Here is a 12874-nt window from a genome sequence, read left to right as displayed (position 1 = left end):
GTACAAGCCAACTTGGAAAGGGCACAGGCCATATATGCCATACACTACAACAAACGCAGAAACGTGAAGAATACAGAACTGGAAGAAGGCGAGTGGGTGCGAGTAAAGTTGGCAACGTTGCAGAGAAAGAGGGACAGCAAGTACAGTAAACCTATTCAGGTCAAGGAGGTGTACGACAGAGCAGCCTTGCTGAGCGATGGGAATGTGTGGTCCCAAGATCGCATGGCCAGATGCAACAAAGTCTTACAATGGCATCAAGGTGGAGCAGAGCTGGAAGACAGGGAGGAACCCAACGTGGAGCAGGAACAACCCGGCGTAGAGTTGCACGAGAGGAGAGGCGAGCAGCACAAGGAGAGAAACCATGACGGCAGCCAAGAAGCTGCGATGGAAATGGAAGTGAGGAGAACCGATGGAAGTGCGGCTGCGCTGAGAGAGGGAAGGATTGGCACAGAGACCCAGGAGAGGGGGACGCCGTCCACCCCGGCAAAGGTAACCCGGAGAGGAAGAGCCGTGGTGAGACCGGCAAGGTTTCGAGACTTTGACATGGACAGCGGACTGTAAGTTATATGTTCTTTGTTTGGAAAAAAGGGAGATATGTGGTGTCGCACACTAGTTGTTGCAGGTCACCGCGTGACGTGACGTGCGGACGGCCATATTGGCGGCTGCGCGCGCATCTAGGATTAGAGGCGCGAAAGCCGGCACTGACGGCAGATCGGCTCGGAGCTCTTTAGGGCAACAAGTTTGAATAAATAGAGTTACAACCCCTCAACGCTGCAGAGTCTTTATTTGAGTATTTCACCACATTACAAAGGCATCCATAGCTCAAAAAATTCAAAGAACCGAAAGCTTAATTTTAATTAATACCAACAAAAGTGAACTCTTAGGATCCATAGCTCAAGCCTTCCAGTCTTTTTAACTTTTATAGGCCCGTTTAGGTAGTGAACATCAAACAAATACTTAAATCATCAGATGTTTTATTTCATCCATAGCTCGAATCTATTGCTCAATCCATAAAAATGGCACTTCTTAATCCAGCGCCTGAAAAAAACCAATCACACCGGAGAACACAAACTGCAGTTGAAAGCTTTACACCGAATGCAACAGACACAGCCCATGGTGCAAACACTTAAACTTTGCACTGTGTGTCTGCCCCCTCACCCCCCCTGGATGACATCCATGATATCCATGCGACGACAAGGCCCTAAACGGGCATATAGAAGTTAAAAAATGCCTACCTGGGCCTTACCTGGCCTGGTGAACTGACCGAGTTCACAACGTCAGACGTCTGACAGCAACAACCAGCAGTAGACAGTGCTGCTGCGGGCAGTTATGATGATAAATTCAGACTGGACATACTGCCTCTGCTCAAACGCAGTCCGTCTAGTGACGCAGTAAAAAAGGGCTTCCACCACTCCGACCGCCACAGTGCCACTGCAGAGTCATGTGCGGGAAGCCCTCTGAGGTCGAGTCTGCTCAGACTCAATTCCTTGGCTTCCCGCGTACCACACCCTTTTCCAACTTGTCACAGGGTGGGTCTCACCACGCCCTGTAATGGGTTGGGAAAGGGTGGGGTGACAAGCTCTCCACTCTCTCTGATTGACGTGGAGGGTTAGAAATCCCGGCTTGTATTTAAAACGCCGGGGGCTAACTTTACCTCCACACCATCAGGGGGTGGAGACTACGCCTTGCAGCTAGGTCTTTGCCGAGCTGATGACTTCACAGCCTTCAGGGCTGTGACGTTTTCAGCCCGGTAAACACGTAGGTTTCTTGAGCAAACAACAGGGTAGGGGAGAGACTAGAGAGTCAGTCACGTGACAACCAACAGCTACGATATGGGTGAGTGGGGCATACAGTGCCCTGCAGCCCCGTGTTCAAGTTCTAGCAGTAAACGTGTTAATGACAGCTGATTAATGGGTATTTTTTGTCTTAAATGACTATGAGCTGAGCATTGTTGAACGTAACAGGGGCAGAGCCCCGACGCCCTCATAGAGAAACTGCAGCTGGTTATAAGTAAGAGCTCAGCCCATGTGTCAAATCAATCAATCAATCAGGCGTTTGTTAAGCGCGACTACTCACCTGTGTGGGTCTCAAGGCGCTGGGGGGGGGGAGGGGTTCAGGTTCCAATCCATCAAGGAGGAGGTCTGTTGAAGAGCCAGGTTTTGAGGTTTCTTTTGCGAAGATGGGGAATGATGTTATCTGTCTGAGGTGGAGCGGAAAGGTGTTCCAGGCTCTGGCCGAGAGGAAGGTGAAGGAGAGGCCTCCCAATCTGGTCTTTCTGGTGCGGGGGAACACAGCGTAGGAGAGCTGAGCTGATCGTAGGGTCCTTTGGGGTGTGTGGAATTTGAGTCGGCCGTTCAGGTATGCTGGTCCTGTGTCATGGAGGGCCTTGTGTGCATGGGTGAGCATCTTGAAGGTGACTCTAGCCTCAATGGGGAGCCAGTGGAGTGTGCGCTGGTGCTGGGAGATGTGGCAGTGTCTTGGAAGGTTGAGGACCATTCTTGCGGCGTCGTTCTGGATGCTCAGTAGCTTGCGGATGAGGTTTTTGTTTATTCTGGCGTAGAGTGCGTTGCCGTAGTCGAGTTTGCTGGTGAACAGGCCGTGAGTGACAGTCTTTCTGTGTTCGAGGGGGATCCATTTGAAGGTCTTACATAGGAGGCGGAGGTTGTGGAAGCAGGAGGACGAGACAGAGTTGATCTGGCGGTCCATTTTTAGCTCGGAGTCCAGGATGATTCCCAGGTTGCGTGCCTGGTCCATTGGAGTGGGCGGGTTTCCGAGGGCGGGGGGCCACCAGGTGTCATTCCAGGCATCAGAGTTTGGGCCCATGATGAGTACTTCTGTCTTGTTGGTGTTTAGTTGTAGGCAGCTGGTTTTCATCCATTTGGCGACGGCTTCCATGCTTTCTCGAAAGTTGTGTCTGGCAGTGTTGGGTTTGTTGGAAATTGAGAAGATGAGTTGGGTGTCGTCTGCGTATGACACAATGTTGAGTGCGTAGGTTCTGACGATGGGGGCGAGCGGAGCCATGTAGACGTTGAAGAGCGTAGGGCTGAGGGAGGACCCCTGGGGGACTCCGCAGGTGGTTGGTGTAGGGTCCGAGAGGAAAGGGTGGAGTCTGACCCGTGGCGTTCTGCTGGAGAGGAAGGAGCGGATTCAGTCAAGGGCCTTGTCCTGGATCCCTGGATCCCTGCTTCATGGAGTCTGCGTATTAGGGTGCAGTGAGAGACTGCGTCAAACGCCGTTGAGAGGTCGAGGAGGATGAGGGCTACTGTTTCTCCTTTGTCCAGTAGGGTGCAGATTTCCTCTGTTGCGGCGAGGAGGGCTGTTCCGTACTGTGGTTTTTTTCTGAAGACGGATTGGGAGGAGTCGAGGATGTTGTGCTCTTCGATTAAAGTAGCGAGTTGTCTGTTGATGGCTTTCTCGATGACTTTCAATGGGAATGAAAGCAGGGAGATGGGTCTGTAGTTTTTGAGGTTGATGTGGTCCGTCGAGGCTTTCTTCCGGAGGGAGATTGACCTTGGCGTGTTTCCAGTTGTCGGGGAACCAGGCGATCGCCAGGGAGTGTTTGATGGAGTGGCGGAGCATGGGTGCGATGGTGTCGGCGGCTCTGTTGAAGATGTGGTGGGGGCAGGGGTCCGTGGGGGCCCCGGAGTGAATTGACTTTATTGTCTTCAGTGTGTCTTCGGTGGTGAGGGGTGTCCAGTTGTCAATTGCTGGCTTCAGGGTGGTTGGTGGGGTTCAGTGTGTTGGTTGTCTTCGTCGAAGTAAAAGAAGGTGCTCAGTTTGTCGCAGAGGTCTAGTGAGGGAGGGATGTCAGTTGACTCGTTGGTGGGTTGGGCGAAATCCTTGATGATGTTGAAGAGTTCTTTGCTGTTGTGTGCATTGGTGGAGATTCTGTCTTCAATCACTTTTTTCCTCGTTTTTCTGATGAGATGGTGGTGGGCGTTGGTAGCGGCTCTGAAGTTGTGTGCTTCTGTGGATTTGGTGCTCCTCCAGGCCTTTTCGAGGTGGCAGCAGGTGCGTCTGGACCCTCGAAGTTCGGTGGTAAACCATCTTGCTTTCTTGGCGTGGGTGTTTTTGTATTTCTTGAGGGGGGCTATGGTGTTGATGCTGTTGGCGATCCATCTGTGCAGGGTTTGGGCTGCGGTATTGGGGTCGTCGTTTTCCATGATGGTTGGGGTGGAGTTGCTGAGTGAGGAGGTGAGCTGGTCGTCGGTGATTCTAGTCAGTTTCTTCATCGTGGGAGCAGGTGCTGGTGTCTGTGGATGGTGGGTGTTCTAAAGGTGAAGTGGATGTATCGGTGGTCAGTCCATAGGAGTTCGGTGGTGTGGCTGAAGGTGATGGCGTTTCCTGTTGTGAAGAGGGGGTCGAGGGTGTGTCCTGCTGAGTGCGTGGGTTCAATCACGATTTGGCAGAGTCCAATGTTGTGGAGGTTGTCCAGGAGGGATGTGGTGTTGGGGTCCAGTTGGTTGTCGAGGTGGAAGTTGAGATCTCCCAGCAGGGTATAGTTGGTGAATGCGATGGCATGCGGGGAGATAATTTCCGTGATGGAGTTGGCTAACGGTCTTCGGGGGTCCAGGGGATCAGTAGATGAGGGTCCCTCTGAGGGTGGTAGGACTGGCCAGGATCTTGAAGTGTTGGTATTCCATCATGTCTGTGGGCTTGTCGGGGAGTGTGCTCAGGCAGAGGGTGGATTTGTGGACAATGGTGATTCCTCCTTCGGGCGGGTGTGGCGGTCCTTCCTGGAGATCTTGTATCCTTGGAGAATGGCGATGGCGATATCATGTTCTTAGGTGTGTTGGTCCAGGTTTCGGTGAAGAACGCTATGTCCGGGGTGGTGCTGTTGAGGAGGACCCAGATTTCGGTGGCATGTTTGTGGAGGGATTGGACGTTGAGGAGGATGCATTGCAGGGTCTTCGGTTCAGGTGTGTTCTTATGGGCTGGTTGTGCTGGGTCCGTGTTCTTGGCAGTGCTGTAGGTGTGCCGGCAGCGGTGACAGCTGAAGGGTGCGTGGGTGTCGGCCAGTGACGATAGCTTACAGTTGTTGTTGCGGCCTGTGTTGAGTGAGGAAAGCGGAGCGAGAGAAAGGAGACAGAGGTCCACTGGACCACCAGGGATGAGGCGCAGGAAAATCCTGCGGGTGGAGGAGGGCCTCGAACACCAACACTCGAGAGTTCAGGGTCTCGGGAGAAGGCCTCACTTAATGGTGGAGCTGCGAGGGAGGGAGAGCAATTTCACTGGCAATGAGTCAGTGAGTTTTGCTGTGTCAAATGTGTGTGGCTCACTCGCAATGAGTGTGACTTCAAACCTCTGTATTCATACATCTTTGGCAGTTTTGCTTAAAACATAAATTGAGTAATTATGATGTAAGAAGTTTAAAGCTTGCTAACCTGCTCTTTAAGCCCACCATAACTTTCAGATTGCTTGATGTGGGCTGCAAAATATTGTGTCAGCTTGGAGAAAGTGCCACAGGCACCAAACGATAACCCCATGAATGCTGATGACGGCCCCCATCCGTCATGCACTACGGCGCTCGTGTGCTGATGACGGCTCTAGGCTTCTTGCACTATACATGTAAACAAATCATTCTGTTTAGGTCTTTTCTTATTTTTCAAGTGAAAAAGACACTGGGCTAGGGATCCAGTACTTTTCAATGAGTGCTGCATATATTTTCATTTGCAAGTTGCTTTCTTTTAGAGATGACGGGAGGAAGGTTTAGTCAGCTAGGTGGGACGCCTAACCTCATCCATCCCCATAGTTGACCACCTCAGAATATCACCACATTGCTTCAACCCATAATCACTTCTCCATAAACTCACTTTAGCAAAGTGCTAAGAATTTTGTAAGTGATGTTGCTGATTTTTGTAGCCGTTTTCTAACCACCTTGAACTTAAGTTTCCTTATTTGAGTGGTAAATACAACTATATTTGCATATGATGGTGTTAACAATAATTTTGCATGCTTTATGTGTAAATGCACTGTGTTGAAAATCCGAGCATTAGTTGATGACTAAAAACATGCATATTTCAACACTTAGCATCTTTTTTATGAACCCCTGGTTTTCTAAATGTATTTGAATAACAATTTTAAACATGCTTATGTTACTCATTATATATTTTTACATACATTATGTTTTCCTAGAGCTGTTTTATAAGGTGGCATCTCTCCAAATATACTTCATTTTGATTGATCAAAGATTAAATCAAATGTCATTTTGCCCTAAGACACTGAATATTCACCACATTCACATGTGTGCTATTTTTAGTGAATTTTAGTATGTGTTTAAAGTGCTATTTGTCGCACATAGGTGTGTAACTAGATTCTTGTATTCTTGTTTTTCACGGTAGGTTAAAAGTGGATCATTTGAAGACTTCAGGGCTCAGAGTTATTCAGCGATAACAAGTTGTAAATTTCCATGTGTATGGCGTCAGAGCCCAGAGTCTAAAATAGAAATACCGTGGACAGATGCAGGGCGACCACAGCGGGATGGAGGAACCTGCGCCTAAGGGGAACAGGAGCGCTCCTCAGAGCCCTCACCGCGGGTCCCTGCGCCGGGCCGCTGCGGCCTCCGCAGCAGCAAATTTTGATGGCGAGGCCACTGTGGAGAGAAAGAAGAGGAAAAAGAAGGAGCCCAGGCCGGAGTCCATAATAGTCTACCGGACGGAGAGTGACAGGGTGGAGGAGGAGCCCGTGGACCAGGAAGGGGTGGAAAAAAGTGCAGAGGAAGGATCAAGGTTCCTGGGCACCCCGGTAGGAGATGGTGGGTATCCTTTCGTGATGTTAAACCTGAAACCTGTAATTCTTATGGTCGGTGGCCATTGGTATGGTGTTCTGACAAAGGGTGATGGAAACCCAAAAGCCAGTGTAGCCACATGGCCTTAGATCTGGAGCAAGGCTATATGTAAAATATATTTATAATAATAATGAATAAGAAACCACTGGACCATTTGTTGAATATGATCCAATGGCACAGAACCTCACCTTTAAATAAACAACCATTGAAAGGTCTTTACTGATTTAAGTTTTGTCTGGAGGTCCCTCAAATTGATTTTTTCACAAGGTCACCAGTAGTGATCAGTCCTTTCTAGTTCCGCTTTTACTTGTTTCAAGAGCTGGTGGAAGCGGAAGGTTTTGAGGGGCTTCCTAGAGAAGGTGAGGCTGGAATCTCATGTGAAAGGTTATCGCAGAGTGTGTGAACCTGGAGGAAGATGTAAGAGTTAAAAACCTCTACGGTAATTTTCCACTTAGGTGCCTTGCCAGATTAATAAGATTACAATAATTCCTGAATTGGGAGGATCCCTGCTGAAGAAGGACCTGTCTCCTCAGGTAACACGGTTGGATGACAGTGGTTTTTATTATACAGTATTTCATGTTTAGATAAACCACATACGCTATATATAAACCAAAGGCTTCTGCCATGTACATATATTTCCGTATAGCAATAGATTACATAGTGCCTTTATCATCGGTACTCTCAGTTACTATACACCAGTGGTTCTTAACCTTTTGACTTCTGTGGACCCTACATAACCATTACTAGAAGCGGGGGACCCCCACTGAATCCTTATTAGAGTCTGAGGTTCCCCAGTGAATCATTACTGGAAACCGGAGACCCAAGCATTATCGATTATTCGTACTGCAAAATAAAACACATTGGCCGTTCTCAGCCTATTGTGATTGGCCTCCAGCATTATGGACCTCCTTCCTGGCATAATTCTGGTTTTAGCATAAAGGTGGATATTGAAAGAATATTATGGGGATGTTCTGGCATTAAGGGACATATAAATATGCCCAATCTCTGCATATTGTGGGCAGATCTTTGCCTTGTAGAGCTCATTCCTAGAGTAATGTTGTTTCTGATTTTATGGAGACTATTCTCAGCACATTTTGGGTATCCTTTGGTTTTATAAAACTAATTCCAGGCATATTGGTAGCCACTCTCAGAATATTGTGGGCCTCTTTTGGCCTTTATATTGCTGGTGCTGGCATAATAGTGCCTTTTTTGTGTATATTGTGGGCATGCATTGCATTATGGGCTCAGCCATGGGTTTGCAGGCACTATTAATACTGTTGCAGAGATTCTGCTGAGTCACAGAACTATGCTTGGGATCATAGTACCTTAGTAGGCAGGGACTGACTCATCCTACCACCTGAGTACCCATTGATCCGGGACCGACTAGCTATAGTGTCTCACTTGCCCTCCTACTCACTCACAGAGGAAAAAGTGAATAGACACCCCAGAACACAACACTCCCGACCCCCTCAGGAATCGTGATTGCAGGACACACCCTTTCACTCTCACACTCGTACTAGTCCACAATAAGTTCTGACAGAGACATGAGGAAAGTTAAAAAAAGTTTATTTCAACTATCGTGCTCTATCATGTAGTATACATGTCACAACAAGTACGAAAATGTCAACATAAATATGGTCAGCATAGCAAGCAGTTCGTAAATCATAAAAGGAGCTCTCATTATATACGACAGTGTAGCCTAACCTTCCTCCCCTGCTACAGAAGCAACATGATTACATACCAGAATATCTCTGGGTGTTAGCAGCAGACCCCACCCCTTTGCATACACAGATACAAGTTCTACATGTCAGGTGCTGTTACGATCTTTTTCCTGGAAAGGTCCTTCTCCAAGTGTGTGTGTTACCTATCTGTGCATACCTATGTGACAAAAAGTACATGTTCCCAAACAGCTGCTTCATCTGCGTGTTTTGTCTAGATGCTTAGAGCCAGACGAGAACACAATAACAAGGGGCATTGTTGTTTGACCTTGCCTGCGGTGTTCAGACAAAATCCTATGAAAGAACAGAGCACAAAAACAACAGCATGTTCTGTGTGAAAGTACAGTGTGGCACAAAGCAAAATGAGTTTGTGTAGTAATATGCGCACAGCAGAGGACAGTCTGCAACGTGCTCATGCTAACATAGGCAAAACTACAATGGCCTGCCCGGGACATATTCTACTCGTACTATGTTGAATCTCTCCGCTTTTTATGTTAGATGTTGGGAATGGTAAAAAGGTGTTCTTAGATGCTAAATGTGCCACTTACTTAAATACACTTTCATGGCAACTGAGATAAATGAACCTCATTGTCATCAAGCAAATCATCAGGTACTCCTTCCCTTGCAAAAACATCTTGGAAAATTCTTATGCTATAGTCTGTGGTAGGTTCTATAACACTTCTACCCAACTTGATAAAGGATAGATCAAAATGATCAAGTAACGTATATGTCCGAATAAATACACTCATTGCCACACCCCATTTGCAGCGTTATAGGGCAGGCAGGGGCTACTAGACATGGGCCCATCTGCCTCTGATGCCATGGCACCTGTCCTGCTAGGGCTCCTGAAACTGGTCCAAGTGCAGACCCTTCTGCACGCGCCTCTCAGCATCAGTATTGGTGAGCAGCGATACCCTTCTCAGGGAGGTTAGTGTGGTGGTGCAGTAACCTCAGCACTCAACAAAATCCCAACAGTGTAATAACTTGATTGTCCAGCCCTGTGCTTATCTTTGTAAAAGAGAAGAATTTTAATGCACAATAAAACCCATTACTACATACTACAAAATATTTCATGTACTCAGAGATTCTGGTGTAGGACAACTGTTTTCTGGTGAGGATACTTTTTTGCCCCCTTGCTCCCAAATCACCCTGGTCTGAATATTAGGCAGTGCTCTCCCCATCTGGTAGGCAATAGGAGGCCTTCAGTTTCTTTCTTCGGTCAGTGCCCTGTTCTGGGCTGTAAACTGTAGTTTGCAGCAAGGTCCCCTTCCACATGGACTGTCCAGTGAGTCAGCTATTCCGCAGTCATCCACCTAGGGTCAAAGGCGGTCTTCATTGTGCGGTCAACTCCAATTGAGTCACTTTAAGGTGCTTCAAGTTTCAGCAGCAGCAAGTTAGTCCGATTGGGTGCAGTTCGGGTCAAAGCCCCATTCAGCTGCACAGTCACTCAGGCATAAAGTGGGTAAGTGCCTTGATACACCAACTCTACCTATTGTGGCATAGTCCACTCGGGCACACGCTGGGCCAGTGGTAGGGGCTTGATACAAAACTCTTCACCACTTAGGCACACTTGAGGCAATTATCATGATGGTGGCAGCAGACTTGGTTCAGGCACACTTGGCGAGTGCCATTGCTTGCCAATCTTCTTTAGTCTTTCTTCTTGCTCGTGCGCTCTTGTCACGCATGGGTCCTTCTCAGGCAGTCTTACAGACTCTGCATTTGTCTAGAGCAGAGGTCTTCAAACTTTTGGATGCCGAGACCCCCCTGTCAACATTTTCAAGCGTAAGGACCCCCTCCTGACAAAAATTTCTAAACGTCTAGGTTATGAGGATGGTGAGGACCAAATTATGCGACAGGCTTGACTAAATTGTGTGAGTAGAAAATGTAAATAATGTTCTGTGATGCTGCATATTTTGGGGTAGCATTGCTTTATTTAGAATTTTTTTAAACACAGTAATACTGAGGAAAGATTTCACCCCACCAGTACCAGTTTATAACCAAAATACAGCAATTAACATCAGAAAGATGTCTAGTCAACCTCTGTGAAGGGCCTCCCAATCCGCAGGAATACGCGCTGCCACATTAGAAGCTCACCTGGCCATGGCCGGGAGCAGCAAGGGTGCATTCAAACCGTGGCGGTCTTGTGCAGAGTTAAGCAGTTTACCCATGCCCCTTTCCTCTCACCCCCTTCCTTCCACTTCCTTCCATCCCTCTCTTCTCTCCTCTCCCGGCCCCGGATCCCTCTCTCACATTGCAGGCAGATGGTTATTAGCCCCAGAACACCTTTTGGTAACAGTAGCGCACTACAATGTAAATAATAAGCAGAAGCAGGGTATCCACTAGACCCGAAATTCAGGGGGGGGGGCTTAACACTCCCAGCCAGGGCTTGTCCAAGCACTGTTAGCATACGGTGCAACAGTCTTTCCACCTTCTCCATGAATTCCCTCACTACCACTCACCAACAATACACCTCATCTCTCTATAGCACCTGTCTGACAAACATTTCATTTTTTATAGCGCTACTCATAGTTTACTCGCACTCAGTTCTGTGATGTGCATGGTACATCTTCTTTGTACCAGGCACTTTAACCTTCTGCGCTGTGTGGGTGACAAGAGTGCCCATGTGACTGCACGGTGAGCAATGTAACAGTGTGAGAGTAGGGTAAAAGGAGTGACTGCAGGGTGAGTGAGGTGACCATATGAATTTGGGTTCAGCGGTAAGTGCAGAGTGGGACAAATTAGTGCATGGTTAGTGATGGCCTTGTTTGAGTTAGCTACAGATTGAGCAGTAAGCGGGGGGACAGGTGAGTGGAGTGTCACATGAGTGCAGGGTAAGAAGTGTGCTCGTGTGACTGCAGGGTGAGGTACAGAGTGAACAATGCAAGCAAATTTTTAGTGCAGTGATCACTGTGAGAGCAGGGTGAGCGGGTGATTGGTGTGAGTGCATGGTGATTGGTGTGAGTGCAGGGTGAGCGAGTGAATGATGTGAGTGCATGGCGATCAGTGTGAGTGCATTGTGATCAGTGTGAGTGTATTGTGATCGCTGGGAGTGCAGGGTGAACTTGAAAGTGAAGGCGAGAATGGAAGTGAGTAGTCTAAAAGCAGGGTGCATTCCCAGAAACTTGAAGCGTAGGGTTTCAGATATAAGTTAAACTATTGCTATAATGGCATTAATCAGGGTTCGAGGGTGGAGGAAATAAAGAATGTGCTGATCCTGCAACAAACTTCCAGTCTAATGATTAGGGTTACCAGCTCATTATTTTGATGGCCCAGAAGTAAACAGTCACCTACAGCTGTATTTTTTTCACTTATCTGTGAATACTTAGAACAGCAAATATAAATAGAAAGCACTTTTAATTGTGTTCTAGGGATGCCTCAATGATCCATGACTAATAATTAAAGAGAATAAAGACAGAAAAGTCACATAACTAATTAATACATACTTTTTTATTTATAACTCAATTTAGTGTCAAGAGCAGGTCTCTGCAGGATCTTTAAACAACACATAGCAGGGATGTTTCTTTTGGCAACCCAACTTTATATTTCTTTTCATTAAATGCATTCTCACACTACAGCAGTAAGTGTAAAAATACAAATGTAAGGAATAGGCAGAGTGGGGGACCAGGGGGATCACATTTAATGAGTGTCTGCCGTCTTAAAAGGGATCATGATATAACTTAATTCCCAATGCAGGTGAGGCACTTTTCAGCTCTCAGATAACAGCGGTCGCCGCACAGCTGGAGTCAATGTGTGCCACTCATTTATTAACACTTCGCCCCCACGCATGCAGGCTGTGGATGGCTCCAATGCAGGATTCAATCAACAAGCATTAGTGGTACATAAACAGACTGTGATACCACTTCCTGAGTTTCCACTCATAGATCATGTGCACTTTTGTTTCACCCCAAACTCGATCTTCATTTAGAATGCAGAAATACATGCAGTCATTTCTTCTTTAAAAAACTATCCCCCGAAATTGCATTTCTTTGTCTGCTCCTAGCCATCCCCTCACCACCACTTCCTGCTGGTCAATTTAACTCCATCTCCCCTAAAGCATAGTTTAATGTGAGCGTGTTTAGCTTCGGCGCCTCGCTATGCCTTCCCCACCCATCACTGCTTGTAAGGTGGCTGTTCTGTGTTTAAAAAAAAAGAAAGGCGCTGCTCTTCAAACGCTTCAGCAGGTCTTTAAAGACCATTAGCATATTTACATGCCTTTGTTAACTGATTACCAAAGCTTAGTTTTTTTATGGTTCCAGTACCCCCTGGGTCCTGGAACCATAAAAAAACTAACCTTTGGTAATCAGTTAACAAAGGCATGTAAATATGCTAATGGTCTTTAAAGACCTGTGAAAAACTCGGGATGGAGATA

General features: G+C 47.3%; 1 protein-coding gene across 1 annotated transcript in view; it reads left to right on the top strand.

Moving 5' to 3' along the window:
- Positions 1-12874, top strand: part of TMEM169 (transmembrane protein 169) — a 75535-nt gene that overhangs the window by 35306 nt on the left and 27355 nt on the right. The window contains exon 2 of the mRNA XM_086954494.1: positions 6342-6754. Coding sequence (XP_086810620.1) covers positions 6460-6754 — 295 coding nt within the window. The 5' untranslated portion in view covers positions 6342-6459. The remainder of the gene's footprint in view (positions 1-6341; positions 6755-12874) is intronic.

The sequence above is a fragment of the Lissotriton vulgaris genome, chromosome 2_1 (assembly GCF_964263255.1).
Source record: "Lissotriton vulgaris chromosome 2_1, aLisVul1.2, whole genome shotgun sequence".
Lineage (NCBI taxonomy): Eukaryota > Metazoa > Chordata > Amphibia > Caudata > Salamandridae > Lissotriton > Lissotriton vulgaris.
This window is presented reverse-complemented; position numbering and strand designations above follow the sequence as displayed.